General features: G+C 41.6%; 1 protein-coding gene across 2 annotated transcripts in view; it reads left to right on the plus strand.

The window, feature by feature from the left end:
• ATP9A (ATPase phospholipid transporting 9A) overlaps positions 1 to 17790 on the plus strand; it is a 103255-nt gene that overhangs the window by 63437 nt on the left and 22028 nt on the right. For both annotated transcript variants that reach the window (XM_077832091.1, XM_077832092.1), the window contains exons 11-15: positions 227 to 387; positions 962 to 1104; positions 3053 to 3165; positions 7721 to 7933; positions 16352 to 16513. In XM_077832091.1, the coding sequence (XP_077688217.1) occupies positions 227 to 387; positions 962 to 1104; positions 3053 to 3165; positions 7721 to 7933; positions 16352 to 16513 (792 nt within the window). The remainder of the gene's footprint in view (positions 1 to 226; positions 388 to 961; positions 1105 to 3052; positions 3166 to 7720; positions 7934 to 16351; positions 16514 to 17790) is intronic.

Here is a 17790-nt window from a genome sequence, read left to right on the forward strand (position 1 = left end):
GCTGTTTTTAATTTTGTGCGGGTCCCCACCCCTGTAGTCTCTAGAGCTCTGTTTCGTTTATTGCATTCATTTCTCCTGCACTGGAAATGTACGCATCAGTCCCATTAGCTCTTCGGGCACATGCACACTCGAAGACATGATGGCAGCTCATGCCAAATATGAGAACACTGCGTGGATTAATCTCTCGATTTTACACTGTGGAAAATATTGTATTTTATTTGCTTAGATTGGCCTATTTGACTTGGAAGTGAACTGCCTCACCAAAATCTTGTTTGGAGCCCTTGTGGTGGTCTCGCTTGTCATGGTGGCCCTCCAGCATTTCGCAGGCCGCTGGTATCTTCAGATCATACGATTCCTCCTCCTGTTTTCAAACATCATTCCTATTAGGTAAGCCAATCAATTAACCCTTCCCAGCAAAATGTATTAGCCTTCTACTCTGCCACACTTTAACATACACATCTAGAATTTTACAATATTGGACTTCCTTGTGAGGTCTCCAGAAATGAGGGATTAGAAATGCCTATTGCAGGGACAGCCTCTCTTGCTCTATAGGCGTCCTGTTTCCCTGAAGAGAGGTGAGCAAAAATGAAGGGGGTGAGGGGAAGAAAGCAAACCACCACGATTTTTAATTTTTTTTTTTAACCTCTGGTTTTTTGGTTGTTGATCATTTTGTCCCTACTTAGATGGTGTGTCCATCTTCCATTCACAGTGTATCTTTTTTGCTTAGCAACTTCGAACTTCTCATTGCTGTCACAGGAGCTAATACATGGTTCTCCCTCAACACTTTCTTGTGCTGATCAATTCTAATATGGAAGTCTCATCCTTTTATTACAACACTTTCCTGTGGTAGCTCATGATGTTTGTCCAAAGGTTTATAGCAAATTTATTATCCCCATACTTTGGGGACAATCTCAGATGATATTTTTTTTTAGCCCTTTTGTTCTTTTTTTCCCCAACATAGCTTACGTGTGAACCTGGATATGGGGAAAATAGTCTACAGCTGGATGATCCGTAGGGATTCCAAAATTCCTGGGACAGTGGTTCGATCCAGCACTATTCCAGAGCAGCTCGGACGGATATCCTATTTACTTACAGACAAAACAGGTATGCAGGTAAATGAGTTATCAGGAGTTTTGGTGTAGGCAAAAGCGTGAAGGAGGTCTTTGGGTAACATTTTCTTTGAATAGTCAAATAAGTTAATATACGTTCTTCTTTGATGGGGTAGGAAAATGTAACACAGTGGTCTCCAACCTTTTTACAAGATCATTTTTTGAATTTAAGTGCAACCCAGGATCTACCCCACCCCTTCCCTGTGGCCCTGCCCCTTCACCAAAGCCGTGCCCACTCCATCCCCTCCTCCACACCCCCCCCAATCGCTCGCTCTCCAACGTCCTCACTCACTTTCACTGGGCTGGGGTAGGGGGTTGAGGTTCAGGAAGGGGTGCAGGCTCTGGGCTGGGGCTGACGGGTCCGGAGTGTGGGAGAGTACTCTGGGCTGGGGCAGTGTGTTGGGGTGCAGGAGGGGGTACAGGGTGCTGGCTGTGGGAGGGGGCTCAGTGCTGGGGCAGGGGTTTAGGGTGTAGGCAGTTGGCTCTGGGAGGGGACTCAGGGCTGGGGTGCAGGCTCCTGCCGGGGGGCACTTACCTCGGGCAGCTCCTGGTTGGCGGTGCAGCAGGGCTAAGGAAGGGGCCAACGCGCCCCTGAAGCCCCTGGGAGGGGCATGTGGCTCCATAGGCACTACCCATCTCTGCAGGCACCGCCCCCGCAACTCCCATTGACCACAGCTTCCTGTTCCCAGACAATGAGAGCTGCAGGGGTGGTGTCTGCAGAGAGGGGCAGCGCGTGGAGATCCTGCCTCAGGCTGCGGGGAGCAGTGTGGGGAGCAGTGTGGGGCCAGGGCAGGCAGGGAGCCTGCCTTAGCGGCTGCGCAGCTAGAGATCCCTATCGACTGGTAGTCTCCAGGATCGACCAGTCGATCGCGATCGACCAGTTGGTGACCACTGATATAACGTATCTTCTTTTCTAACCGGGATTTCCTTTTAGAAAATGTGGTTCAGTATAAACAATGTTTTGAATCTCCATGTTGTTCTCACATATAATAGAGCCCTTCCTTAACGAGGGGGTGTGCACAGAAACGGGCAAGAGACCCGAATGATTTTTCACCCCTTATGGTTTATTGTGTGTTTTTCTCACCATCACTCACTTCTGTCAGTCTTTAGTCCCTGTTCTGTGAGCTAGAGGGAATGGAATAACTTCCTTCTTCCTTTTTTTTTTAAAATACGCTTATTTTCAGTTTGGAAGTTGGACAGAAATATACAAAATAAAGTTCTGTTAGCTTTCTTTTTCTTTTTCCAGTTTTTCTCCCCAGAATGAAAAACTGAAAAAACTTTTTTTTTTGGCTTGAAACACAGTGTTTTGATTTGTGAAATAAAATTTACCTTTTCAAAATGAAACTTTAAATCAACATTTCCAGTTTTTGTGGCTTTTATTTATTTTGGTGAAGTTTTGGTGCCTTGAAAATGCATTGTTTAGCGAGCAGTAAATTTGCCAAATACATTTTGCCCAGCTCTACAGACAACCCTTCTTTAGGAACAGAAACCAGTCACCTGCCATCATTCCAGCTTTTATTGTCACAGAACCTTCACGACTCTGGTCTAGGACAACAAAAAGCCTTAGTTAATAATCAAGGGCCAGATTCTGGGATGTCATCCCAGACCCATTTAAGTCAATGGGTAAACTGAAATTGACTTCAGTGGGGTCAGGATTTCACACTGATACTCTTACTCTTACTCACTAAGCAGTAAGTTACTTGGTGAATAGTCTCATTTTAATGGAGCTCCTAGCCAAGTATTCTACCACTCCCTGCAAGAATCTACCCACAAATTATTAAGCTTGAAGCTGCACTAGTAGCTTATTATAGTAACTAGGTAAACATCTGTGCTCCCATCTCATCCTTTCTCTCTTTGTTGGGAAGAGCAGGGAATAGGGTTTGACTGGAAAATAAGTATCTGCCATGGCTTGGACGTGGCCTATAATGCTGCTTCTGTTACAGGAACTCTCACACAGAATGAGATGGTTTTTAAACGGCTTCACCTTGGGACAGTAGCCTATGGACTGGACTCCATGGATGAAGTGCAGAGCCATATATTTAGTATATATACGCAGGTAAAGTAAAGTCTGATTAACTTAACTCTTAGTTTGACAGGTCATTGGGCTGTTCATAAAGGGATCCTGACTACATAGCTCAAATTTTCAGTAAAACATATAGGCAGCTGCATGATTAATATGTATATATGTATAATTACCATACATACCAGCCGTGGCTGAAAAAAAAAAATCCTGACATTTCCGAGTTCTATCCAGAGATCACGAGTGAGGCTTAATTTTACTTAGAAATCACTGTCAACCCTCAGTGGCCAGGGCTCCCCACTGTCAGCCCCGCAGCCAGGGTTCCCCTGCCAATCTGGGAAGTGGGAGAGGGGACCCCACTGCAGTCCCTTCCCTTTCCCCCTCCTTCTCCCCCCCCCTCCCCCCCGGCTGCAGCCTGGTGAAGGTGAAGAACCTTAAGAGGAGCATAGGTGAGGCTGGGAGGGCTGAACTATGGTCTGGGGCCTGCAGTGGGGCTGAAGTGAGGCGGGAGGGGGCTGGTGGGGTGGGAGCGCTATATTGATCTGAGCAGATGGGGTGAGTGCTGGGAGGGTGAACTGAGTGCAGTGGGGGTTGATGGGGGCTGTGGGACTGAACTGAGGGGGAGTTGAATTGAGGGGGTTGGGTTGGGACACAACTGATGAGGGACTGTGGGACAGGACTAATTGCTGGGCAGGAGAGCGGCAGATATGGGGGTGAGAGCTCCTGCAGCAGGGGCCAAAATCACCTTATCCAGTATATGTGGGAGTGGGCAACACTAATTGTCACATGTACACACCCTGGGGATGGCCAGTATGCGTTCAAAAATCAAGAGACTGACCTAAAAACACAATGCAATCTGTTTAAAAAAGCTCATGAATTTTGGGCCAGACTCATGATTTTTGATCTCTTGTCGCTGGTAATACTGCATACAGTACAGTATCAAAAGTTTCCTGGGAATGTTTATGGTCCAAACCAAATATCCACTTTTCAAAACTGGCTACAACTTGGAAAGTTCTTCCACAGCGTTCTGTATCTTTTCAAAATTGTGTAAAATCATAGTTCAGGCTGATATAACAGTAATTTGTACTTTTGAAACTTGGCCAATTTTTCTCAACTTTAAATACCTAAAATCTCCAGGTAAATCGCATGAGTAAGTACAGTATTTGACTTACAAAGCAAGGCCATCCTAGATGAACACCTGTCAGGGATGGTCTAGATAATACTTTGTCGTGCCGTGAGTGCAGGGGACTGGACTAGATGATCTCTCAAGGTCCCTTCCAGTCCTATGTTTCTATGATAATGGGAGATTTTCCCTTAGCATTCCTTCTCTATGGTAGTGAACAATCTTGATCTTCTTTGTTTATATGCTTGCGCTCTTCTAGTTCAGTTTTGTATAACAAATAGACATCTTTTGAACTGTAAGGGTGAGAAAACTATATTTCCTGACTCGTGCTCTGACTTGTAATTTCCTTTGTCATTCTCGTAAATTGGGTAAAGCTACCAAAGGACCCTAGCAGTCACTCCTGCAACTTCCTGTGAAGAAAAAGTAATGACCACAGCTGTGCCTACATATATCATGAAGGGCACATCCAAAACCATCAGCACCAATCCATGAAGTATGAACACATATCCTGTTGTCCTAGATTTGGGATTCATAATTCGTTACAATCCTTTACAAATCCTCTTCGCAATAGAATGCTTTGAGCCTTCAATTATTATTTGAAATTTGTTTACATTTTAGTATTTTTTCTGTCTCCTTTAAAGGGAAATGGTCCAGTAAAAATCAGACTTAAAAAGAACTTCCTCCCCTAAAACAAGTGAAAGTACTTTTTTTAAAAAAATTTTTTTTAATCCAAACTTAGTGAAATGCAAAAGGTTGGTCAATTTAACATTTTGGTGCATGTAATAGTGTTAGGCTCCTGGGACTGCATTGCACACATTGCAGCAGAATGGTTAAATTCAATGAAAACACCTGTTCATTGAGAATTAAAATAACTAAACGTCACTCTTTATGCTAATGAGGGGCTTGATGATTTTTCATATCAAACATGTCATACCTTTTCCCCGAAAACAGGATGAATTTCTACTGCACTAGCCCAGCAGGTTAATTACCCTTGAAAAAATGTTTAACCCTTGGGAAGTCATCAATAGTTAATGTTTTCGGTTGTCTTTTAACACTGTTTAGATTAATAGTAATTTAGTCATCAGTAAAATGGGTTTTTTAAATTTTTTAAAATTTGTTCTTAACAAGCAGCTTTCTCTCCAACCATTAGACCCTCCTGCAGCTAGAAATAGTTTTGCAGTGGCTTATTCATGATCAGAAGTCTCGGTCTTTAGTGACTGCTCTGTTCCTCATTTGTAAAATGCGACCCTGCAGGTTCAGTCAATAGAATTTGGCAGCAGATGGGTGGGTCATTGTACAATGGGGTCTTACTGTCAAACACTTGTATTTCTTTTTGGTTATGGAGTCACTTCACATAAGACAGTGTATATGCCAAGGGACTAACATTCTCCCCAAAACAAAATGCCGAGTGCAGTAATTTGCTTCTTTGCATATCACATCTCCTTACATTTTGACCTAAGGTATTTTAGAACCAACTGAATGCACAAACCTCCCAAAGTTAAAATATGAAGCATGCATTCTGCATGCAAAAAAAAAGACAAAAACTGCAGTGTAAAATAGGACTCTTCTCCTTTGGGTACATCTATATAGCAGCTGAGAGCGTGCTTCCCAGCATGGGTAGACAGTCATGCGCTAGCTCTTCTTGAGCTAGCATGACAAAAATAACAGTGTGGCCATGGTGACATGGGCGGCGGCTCTGGCTAGCTCTCAGAGTACAAACCCACCTGACCCCTGGGTAGTACTCTGATGCCTAGCCCAAGTCGTTGTCCGTGCTGCTATGGACACACTGCTATTTTTAGTGCAGTAGCTTGAGCAGAGCTATTGCATATCTGTCTGTCTGAGCTGGGAAGCATGCTCCCAGCTGCTGTGTAGACATACCATTGAAGTGTGCTGTATGGTTGTAGAGGAGCTGTTCTGCTCTTTCTGGAATCTGAAAATCTCCTTTCTGTGATTCAGCTGGCCTTTGTACAAACTGTCAAGCAAAGCCCCTATTCTCCCTCCCAGGCCAATGGATATTTGGCATTTTGAGCTGTCTCTTCGTGAGATATCCACTGGTGTGTGTGCCTCAGGTATAATGTGTTTTGTTTGTTTCTTTTGCCTCTCAGGTATAGTTGCATACCTGGCATTCTCAAACACCTCAGAATCTTTATGTGCATATTAGTAGGTGCAGCTTTCAACTGCTGACTGCCTTAGCCACCTACCTGCCTTTTGTTCTTTGGCTTTCACAGCCATTTTGGCATCTGATCTCTGTCAGACATTGAGAGCTGCTAGTCAGTCTGAACTGCCAGATACTTCCTGTCTATAAACATTTCTCTGTGATCAGGCTACACCTGTTCAGGCACCATCTCAGTCTGAGAGGTGAAGAACCTTGACTAGTGGTAAATTACTTCCTAAAGCATCCAGTATTAATCAGGACAGGGTACTAGACTTAATGGATGAATGGTTGAGTACTGTATGTGACTCGAAATGTGGTTGAACCAAGGACTTCACTATTCCTATTGATTTTATGTGGAATGCACCCTAATATCAGGGTGATGGGTAGCAGTTTAAAACCCACAGATAGATTTTAGATTTATTAGAGACTCAAATTTTGAAGATAGCATTTAATTTTTAAAATATAAGAATATATATATATATTATAAGATTTATGGAAGTTCAGCACACAAGTTTAGCACAGAAATTTTGTAGAATTAAGATACTTTATAATTAGAAGCATTTGCTAGTAATGATTCATTTAAATTGTAGTTCTTCATTGCTCTTATTTTTACCATGCTATGCCCTTTGACCTGGAAGTGAAACTTTTGTCCTCTTGACATTAAAGGTTAACAGAACAGGAAACTGGATCACTATGTCTCCTCTTTGTGACCAGCATACTTTAGTAATTGTGTAATTACCAGAGGAGTCTGATTCTGATACTAAAAATAGTATTAAAAATTAAATGAACTTAATTTAAGTTTCTCGTTCCATGTGAGCCCATCTGTTTTCTGTTTTCAGCAATCGTGTTCATGCGTATGAAAGCCATTCATTCTCAAGCATAAAAACCACTGGGTCTTTTGCTGACCAAAATGTGATTTCAACGGAACACACAATCTGGTGATTTTGGGGGAACATTTTTATCCACTAAGCTTGTGTAGTGATTTGGTTGATCAGCAACAAATGACCCTTTTCATTCAAGCTGTGCTGAAAACTCTTGGACAAATATCTTAGGGAGTTATTTTTTCATTTCATCTCTAATTAAGTAAATCTAACTTCATTTAGCTGCATATAACTGGGAAGTGGTCTCAGTTATTCCCATGATAACACATACAAAGAAGATGCCCCAGTCAAAAACGTATCCCAAGTTAGTGGAGGTGTGAGTCCATGCAAATAGTATGTGTATGGTTATAACAGAAGCAAGATCCTTAATGATACTCTATTTATTCCTGCTTTTCAAAACTGTCTACGCTTTCTTTTCTCCTTTCTCGTTAGCAGTCACAAGACCCTCCTGCTTTAAAAGGCCCCACCCTGGCCACCAAAGTACGTAAAACCATGAGTAGCCGTGTTCACGAGGCTGTGAAAGCGATTGCCCTCTGCCACAACGTGACACCAGTGTATGAGTCTAATGGTGTGACAGATCAGGCTGAAGCTGAGAGACATTATGAAGACTCCTGCAGGGTGTACCAGGCTTCCAGTCCTGACGAGGTGAGATTTCCTTTTTTCCCACCCTCTTCTCCCTCACCTCCATGTTTTTAAGGGTTTGAAATAGGCAATATCTGAAGGAAGCCTCTCTGAAATGGAAGAGCTCGGTGTCAAACCATCAGTGCTAACTAATAATTGCTAATAGAGCATCCTCACGATGAATTATGTCATTGTCACATTAACATACATCTCTACCCCGATATAACACAACCCGATATAACACAAATTCGGATATAACGCGGTAAAGCAGCGCTCTGGGAGGCGGGGCTGTATGCTCTGGCAGATCAGCGCGTCAGCGTGTCTGGCTCCAAAACGCCGCTCTGAGCAGCATGTTAAGGGTGCCGGGCCGGGGCTGAGGGGTTGGAAAAGGAGCAGAGGGTCTTGGGGGGTGGTCAGGGGACAGGGAGCAGGGTGGATTGGATCGTTCGGAGGTTCTGGGGGCGGGGCGGTCAGGGGATGGGGGCGTTGGATAGGGTGTGGGAGTCCCGGGGGCCTCTCAGGGGGCAGGGGTGTGGATGGGGTCGGGGGACAGGGAGCGGGCAGGGGGGTTGGATGGATCAGGGGTTCTGAGGGGTCAGTCAGGGGGCGGGAAGTGACTATTAAGAATGGAAATGCTCGAGGCCAAAGCAAGTTCGATATAACGCGGTTTCACCTATAACACGATAAGATTTTTTGGCTCCCAAGGACCACTTTATATCAGCCTAGAGGTGTATTTGAAAATAAGTCTGTCACTTCTATTAAGAAAAAGCATAATCAAAAACTCTTTACTATAGGAATGAATAGGAAAATAATGTAAGTGCTACGTGTCAAACAATAAATATTTTAGAAGTGGAACAAACCCTCCCTCTTTGCTTATATATTAAACCAATTTTATGTATATTTAGCAAGGTGAACCACAGCTCATCTTTAATTAAAGGCAAGCCTATTCTAGTCAAGTCAAGGGGTCAGACTGTCTATGCAGTTATGGGACAAAGGAAGCATAAACTGACCGCAAATGCCCAGCAAAGAATTCTTCTGTCATAGAGGAACTCGCTGCTGGTGCAAAGGGCCAGATCTGGCATAGATACCTGCAGTCCCCCACCTCTATGGGTATGTCTAAACTGCAATAAAAGACCCATAGCTGGCCTAGGTCAGCTGACTCAGGCTCATGGGGCTCGAGCTATGAGGCTATAAAAGTAGAGTGGAGGAGGGTCTCCAATCTGAGCCTGAACTTTACACTGCTATTTTTAGCCCCAGAGCCCAATCCCCTGCCCCCCCCCCAGCCCAAATCAGCTTTTGTTTGAATAATTACACTTTCCCATATCTGCTAGAAGACTGAAAATTTGAAATTTTTCTTAGAAATTCCATTGATGATGTGTAGATCGTTGGCAGTATTAGAACGTTTTTTTTTCTTATTGCTTTACATAAACAGTTTTTCACTCTTAACATTATAAGACTAGCTAGGTTTCCTAAAGGTGGTGTTAAAGGTGAGGAGCTGTTCATATAAGAAAATTTTTAAATCCTTCAAATATCCAGAGTTCTAAGATTATTCTAGTAAGGTACAACCTCAAAAGATTGTGCTGACGACTTGCCCTACGTTGCACATACTTTTAAAATATTTCCTATGATTACTCACTCAGATAGACCATGATCTCCTTTCAAGAGGACAAAAGGTTTCCTAGCCCCCAGTATAGGATCATTTTAAGTACATTCTTTTGTAAACAAAATTCTTGTGCTCGTGGTGACAAAAAGGGTATTTGTGTCTTCATGGTGCTTGGAGTGAACAGGCACTGTGCAAATACTGCTTCCGAGCTGTACTTTTTTTCTGTATTTTGCTTACCTGGGTTTCTCCTTGAAGTGTTGCTCTCGCCAATAAAGCAGTTTTACAGAAGTAAGTGCCTTTGCGTTGAAATTGGATCCGAACAATTTCCAGATGTTAATTTTTGTGGTCAGTATTTGAGGCTGTTTCCTAGTGAATTTATTGGCTATTTACATTCATAGCCTCTGTTTCTTTACCTACATGCCCGTATAGTCTCAGTGAAGTTTGACATATTTCCAATTGTAATTGTAACTCCTGCTTTAAATTTTTTTGCAACTAATGTGGCTGTAATACATGGTATTTTTATATTGTAACTTTATAACTAATCTCTCTGAAATTATACTTTTGTCTACATTGTTTTCCTTGCAATGATTTGAACTGTGAATTACAAGTGGTTTCAGAAATTAGATATGCTTTACTGAAGACATCTTGTCTGTAGGTCTCAAGAGTACAAATATCAGTCAGACATCTACTATGTGTCTCACAATAGGGGGTACTAAATATGAAACCAGCGCTAGTTAAACCCTTCAGGAAAGTGTGATACTGTTAAATAGCATTCATGGAGTCCTAGAGGGAAAGTCTTTAACAAGCATCTAAAGCCTACTTTGAAATTCTATATCAATAAAATATTAGCATGTCAGGAGAGGTCAGTTTATGAAATGAGTACAAAAACTTGTATTCTTCTTACTTTTGAACAGTGAGGGTAATTTCTACCAGTTGGAATAGGATTAATTTCCTGTAACAGAGAACAGGATTTCCTAAATTTGTTTCCTGTGCATATTCCCATTTAGAAGTCTTGAAGTATCTTTATTCAGATATCAGTTACAGCCTTGGGGCTCTTTGATTGTGTCCGTTGTAGCCATACAGTAACTAACAGGGGAAATGAAATAGATATAATCTGATCAGAGATAAGCGTGCTTGGGATTCTTGGGCAAACAATCTTTAACTCTGACAGCACTCCACAGCTTCCAGGACACGAAAGAGTGTGCTCCACTTGATTACTGCCATTGTCTGTGTTCCTAGGCAATCCAGTTGGGGACATTTGAAGAGCAACTAATAACAAGGATCAATTTGTCTCTCTTTAAAATGAAATTTGTTAATCAATATCCATTTCAGTGATGGCTTGAGTAATTTAATGACTGGCCAGAGAGTGACGTTTAGGGACATGGAATATAGAGTTGCACTAGCAATTCTGACTTACACTGCAGAGAAATATATCTAACATAGTATAGGCAAACAGAACAATATCCAGAGATTCCTAGAATGTAGTAATAAAGGTTTATTAGCTATTTTGGTTGCTGTTCAATACTGAGTGTGGAGGACTCTCTTGCTATGTTTCTCTCAGTGGTCTCAGGGTTCTCTGAAATCGGTTTTACTCTTGCTTGCTTTATATATAAATCACACGCACGCACTTAATTTCCCACCCACACTTATTTTCCAACTCAGATGCTTCTCTCAGACAGCATGACTGTGACTTGTAACACACATAACTGTCAATTTAAATAGCGCAGTGTATGTCAGTTTCCTATCTTTGATTACTCTGAAAATGCACTCCTATGTCCAGTAAAACAGGGTGCCCAAAATCTGCATCAACGAAGGCCCTGTTGATGTTGACACTATTATTTATTTTCTTTATGGTAGTGCCAGGGCCCCATTGCACTAGGTGCTGTGTAAACCTATTAATTTTAATATTTTCAATTACAGCTAGTCAGCAAACTTCAAAAGTTTCAGTGAAAAATGTTTTTTGGGCAGAGGCAGGAATTCTGCGGCTTTTGGAGGTTGGAAAGTGGTGGGTTAAAAAGCCAGTGCCATTTCCCTTCCCCTTGAGTTGAGTACTGAAGGTCCAGGGTAGAGTTAAGAAGGGACAGAGGGGTTGGTCTGGGACCAGAAGGTGGGCGGAGACAGCAGCAGGAGGGAGGATCTGCTTCTTTCTTCTCTTGTGCAGGCTTCTTCTGGGTCCTAGTGCCCTAGGATTGTGTTGCACTCTGCACCACCTTGTGAGGCTTGTAAGGTCTTCACTCAGCTAATTTTTCATTTATGTTATATTCAGTTTTACATATTACCCTAAGTGTAAACTTTTTTGGAAATTTAAATGCTTGTTGTCCTGAGATCTAACTTAAATGGCAGATCAAGAAAGAAAGGATCTATTTGGAGGGGGGAGGTGAGCCTACCTCAATAGCGGTACAACATATGGAAAATTGACACCTACTTCTCTGTAGTTTTTTAGTTTCCAGGAGATGCTGATATTAAATATGTGTAACTGAATTAGTGTGTTAAATGTAGGAGTAAAAGGAGTCCTCCGTCTCTGCCCGAGGTGCCGCAGAATTAAACCATCTGCAAAGCTCATAGGGAAATGATTCATAAATTGACTAAGAAAGTTTTCCTTGCAGTTGCAGGTATTATTGGATTTTTAAGGTCAGAAGACCACCATGATCATCTAATCTGACCTCCTATATAACACAGACCATAGAAGCCCACCCAGTAATTTCTGCATTAAGTCCATAACTTCTGTTTTGAGCTATAACATATCTTTCAGAAAGATATCAGTTTTGATTTAAAAACTTCATTTGATGGAGAATTCACCATGTCCTTAGGTATATCCTAGTGGTTAACTACTTGCTGTGATTTCAAGTGGTTTGTTTTAATTGCATTTTTTCTAGTCTGAATTGGTCTAGCTTCAGTTTCTAACCATTGGATTGCTTTATGCCTTTTTTTCTGCTAGAAATATGTATTTGGTAAATGGGTACAACTTGGCTTTTGAGCAGGTAGAACAGTGGAAGCAAATCACTGTTGGAGAAAATGTTCTGCCCCATCCCTAGAGGAATAGTTTGCAAAGTATGGGGAATCCTAGCAATCAGGAAACTTCTGGCAATGAAGTATACTTAAGTTGATTTATCACCAGGGATATTTATTTTAGCCTAGATTGAGAGCCAAACAGATATTTCTCCATTCCTTCTGTAAGAGACTTACACCTTGTATCTTGTCTTAATGGCAGTCCAGCCATTGATTTATTTCATTTTAATTGTGGAGTCCAAGATAACCTTGTTTATTATATCAATTCTTTTTATGGAATCAGTTATTGTAAATGTCCTGGTAAATCACATATGGATTTTGTATGTTGTGGGGTTTGTAACTCTCTTTATTTATTACTCATGGTAATTACTTTTCATTTTATGTAACATATGAAAACTTCAGTGATGCTATATTAGGGCATGGGTGGAAGTGAAGGGTTTAAAAAACAAACCAAGGCCTCTAAGGTACAAAATCTATTATTCTCTTCTTCTGATCAACAAGACACAAGCAAATTAATGGGTTTCAATATTTCTGACTAGCTGATTCCATGTAATTCTGGTCCTCTTATTCTTAACACATCTGCTTGTTGCACACTTTCCTTAGCAGCCCTGATGAAGCTTTTGTCCCCTATGAAAATTTTTTATAAAGCCTTTTTTTACCTCACTGCATGACGTTGACCGTCTAGAGTGAGTGGAGGAGACAGACCACCTCTTTCCTTTTTTCATAGTCCAAGTACGGTAACATTTCTCATCTAGTCCCTGTCTCCTGCATGAGAAAATCCAGGTATTTTAATAATTATTTTTCCATGAGACTCTTACTTGGCTGTGAAGGGAACAAGGAAGTTTAGGCCTTCAGGCAACTGCAGATTTCAAACATGTAGACAAATAAGCGTGAAGTGTTCTTTTCGGTCTGTGAGATTTCAGAGAGTGATACTAATGTAACATCGCACTGTGGAGGTGGGATAGAGCAGGGGTGGCCAGCCCATGGCTCCGGAGCCACGTGCGGCTCTTCAGAAGTTAACATGCGGCTCCTCGAATAGGCACCGACTCCGGGGCTGGAGCTACAGGCCCCACTTTCCAATGTGCCGGGGGGGAGAGGGAGAGGGAGATCACTGCTCTGCCACACGCCCTGTCCCCACTCCGCCCCTTCCCGCTCCCTCCCCTAAACCTGCCGTGCCCTCGCTTTTTTAACAGTTAAATAATTTGCCTCTCCAAATACCACACTGTGGTTCCAAATCCACGAAAGAATTCTGTGCTGTAAAAAAAATAATCTAACTAATGATGTATGGTCTAATTCTGCCATACAGCCTCATGCTGTGTGTAGAACCTCAGTCTGTGAGCAGTCCCTACTGAAATATCTATGCAGGGTTCTGCCCAGCAGGAATTCAGGTGACCCTTTTAATAAGTTCTTATTTCAGCTGCAGTGACAGTGATCTAAATCTGAACTAGTATTGGGCTCTGTGCATTTAGTTGGACCATGCTTTTTGTCGGAAAAATATAAAATGATGGTAAGACAGAGTAAAGAAGTGAGGTAGAGCAAAAACTGGAAGGTGTCTTAATGCAAATATTCTGTATAGATAAGTTCTGAATTAGCCCTCCAAAGTTTCATTTATTGCAGTCCTGAGGGGGAGCAGTTCCTTTAAGTTGAATCCCACAAACAGTAGTATATGAAACGTCGAACACAAGAAGCAGCATTTTAAGCATGTTATTTCCCGCCGGGTTTTAGGGTAAATGAAGATTTAGGCACCCACTTTGCAGTAAGTTTTTTCTTCAGTACATTGTAATCACGTGATGAAGATGGGTAAGCTACTACACAGATTCTAAGGGGGCTTTTAGCAACATGGTGAGTGTATGAGAGACCTAGAGCCAGGCTGTCCAAATCCTAAAAATAGTCAATAAGCTTTAGCTTGAGGGAGAACCTGCCACGGAGAGTCACACCAATAGTTCTAGACTTGAAATACCTTATTAGATTGAGGTCTGAATGGCCTATTGAAGTCAGTTGAAACTTTGGATGAGGTCCTATGTGCTGTAGCATGTTAGGAACACTAGGTTTAAATGAGGGCAGTGTCTCTTAATGTGTGCCCACACCTTCCACTGAGGGTTAAAGCAGGTACTTCAAGTTGAGAGGATAGCTCCATAGCTTAAGTATTGCATGTGTTGTAGGTATTTTTTCATGAACTTTCTTGGAAGACATAACTCCTTTAGTAGTAAACTGAATACTTTGTCCTATTGCTTGCGTTCACTAAATAGACTTGTGACGAAAGAGATGAAATGTCAGCAATAATTATGGTTACAGAAGTGATTTCTTTAATGAAGAGAAAAGATTATTAGTAAATAAGTCTCTACAAAACTGGTCTTAATTCCACTGAGCTTCTCAACAAGATAATGGCTATAAGACAAGACAGGTAAAGGATTTTTATGTGCATCTCTTTAGACATGCCACTCTTAATGGATGTCTATAAAAATAGGTGAGAAATCCACTGACACTTAGGTTTTGTTTTTATTTACTTAGGAACTAGCGTAGAGTGACTGGATACAGCAGGCTTTCTTCTAAGAGATTTATATGCACTGTTGAGTCTAAATCTTTCCTTGCTGAAAGAACCTGGGATGTGCACTGAATATAAGTGCCAGATTGCAAGCACTAAAATGAATTAGTCCAATTCTCTGCTGGTGTAACTGCCTTGTAGTAAATGGAGTTACACAAGCAGAGAACTTGGCCTGATATTTGTGTCAGAGGTAGTAGGGTTGCCAACTGTGACTGAAGGTATTCCGGGAGATTCCAAACCTTCCTCCGCCCCCCCCCACGACGTAATGTCATTTTCTTAAAATATCCTATTAAAATCTCCCGGATTGCTTTTAATAGTCACTGGGAGATCAACGCTGATTCCGGAAGACTCCATGCCTATCCTGCAGGGTTGGTAACTATAGTCAGAGGTGGGACTGAGTTTTAAGAGTTGGATATAGATTTAGCCCAAAATTTTGTATGGGGGAGGAGGAGGTGTTTTCACTGGGGAGAGGGAGGAAAGGGCAGTTCCTAGTATGTGCAATGTTTCCATCTGAAACTCATCCTGATCAGATTTAAATAACCTGTTACTAGCTGTGCTGAGTCGGTGCGGTTGTCTCGAGAGAATGTCACACTGCAAGAGGCTGAAACTCTCATTTGTCCTCTGATCTTTAGAACTCTCCTCTGCTCAGCTTTGTTTATAACAGTAGTTACATCCCTTGACATTGTAGCCGAATGCCCAGCGCACAGTAATGCCACATAAACTCACTGCCTGGATCTGTTTCATTGACTTCCTTTTCATTTCCAGTTTTCAGTGGCCTTCATTATGGGCTCAATTCTGCTCCCACTAACCTCAGTGGTGCAGGATCACATCCTGTGTCATCACTTCGGGTTAGTGGCATATTGGCAACTTAGACTTTCATTGCTTTAATATCCTCTGCTTGTCTTAAACCCATTTGAATGGGGGCAGTTATGTACTGTGTGTTCCATCGCCAACTTTATTTTTTTTTATTTTAACATCATCTGGCTGGCTCAGAACACAGTGTAGTGCATGTCATGTGTTATTGGACATTAGTTGGTCCTTCCAGGGACAGAGTAATTAATATTGTCAATGGGCAGGAATGGCCGCAGGGAATAACACTAAAGGGCCATTTGTTCACATTACATGGCCAACGTAGAAAAACTGATCCGTTTTACAGTGACATTAATGACTGAGTAACTTTTTCTTCAGTTAACCCACTGTCCCTTCCCCTCTGGTGTTCATTTACATGACCTCTGAACCACAAAGCTCAGCAGTCTATCTGACCTGTGACCTTTCTTGTATTTAGGTGGCCCTGGTACAGTGGACTGAAAGTGTAGGCTTAACACTGGTTGGTAGAGATCAATCCTCCATGCAGCTGAGGACACCTGGTGGTCAGATACTAAACTTCACCATCCTCCAGATCTTTCCATTCACTTATGAAAGTAAACGTATGGGAATCATCGTTAGGGTAAGTTGCTTTTCATGTTTCTTTTCATCTTCATGTAACTCTTGCAAAACACTGACTGAATAAGCAAGTACAATCTGTTTGATATCAGCAATGTTGTTCTTTATGGGAGAATGTTACATTATCTCAGATACCAGAAACTAAAATATTTTTATACGTTGAAGCACTGTCCTTCCATCCCCCTGGAATTGATAAGTAAAGTGTATTTTCTTTCAACACAAACTCCAAAGGCCTGTGGCAGTCCTTAGCCCATAGACAGTAGGAAAAGAATTGTAGTCACTGTTGAAAGTAACAACAAAAGAGCACAAACTCCAATTCAAGAATCACCATAAATAGATGCAGATTTACCCCTCAACTACAGCTAAATCAGGAGTTCTAATGACTCATAACATATCAACTACAGTATAGTAGAGGGGCTACTGAAAGTCAAACATATATTTTAAGACGGTACTTTCTGGTTTGCTTCTCATTAAGAAGTAAACTGTCAAATGAGCATGCTGGGATTATATTATTTATACAATGTATATTAAAATGTAAAATAAAGCAAGAAGTGGGGCAATAATTAACAAATTACTATGTGATTTCCTTTCTTTTTTCTGTGCCCTGATAGCTATTATGATAAGCATTTTTTCTGGAACAGAGGTTTCCTTGAACTACTTGGTGCATGGGGTTTCCCAGAGGAATTAGGGTAATCAGGTGTATTTGTGTATGCAATTATCTTATGTCTTTAATGACAGTGCTAATTAGACATGCACCTACCTATACACTTGCACACTTAATTCTTTATTTTGGTCCTATGCACTAATACAGTGGAGACCAGATTTTCAAAAACCTGATTCAGCTAAAAAGGAGCTAGTGCTAGAAACAGTGAAAATATGATTGTAATTTTTTTCTGTTTCTCTCCCCTCTTAGGGCTGTTAACTGTAATATTTCTCTTGATGCTTGTTACCTACTCACAAACTGGTGAACCCATATTTAAACCTTTCCAAAACATTCTTAGCTCTCTTATCAAAGTGCACCATTATTATTTATTTATTTTTGTTTTGGTAGTGCCTGAGGACCAACCAAGATAGGCCCTACTGTTAATCCTCAATAGCCTTGAAAGGAAAACTATCCCTCCCCATTTCACAGATGAGAAAGCTGATACAGAGTTGAAGGACTTCCCCAAGGTTTCAGCGGGAGTAGTTTTACAACCTGGGGCTAGAATTCTAATAATTTTGGCTCTCACGACTATGTTCTGCTTAGTGGACCTCCCCATTCTTTAAATGAGTAGTGGCTGA

Source organism: Eretmochelys imbricata, chromosome 13 (assembly GCF_965152235.1).
Source record: "Eretmochelys imbricata isolate rEreImb1 chromosome 13, rEreImb1.hap1, whole genome shotgun sequence".
Lineage (NCBI taxonomy): Eukaryota > Metazoa > Chordata > Testudines > Cheloniidae > Eretmochelys > Eretmochelys imbricata.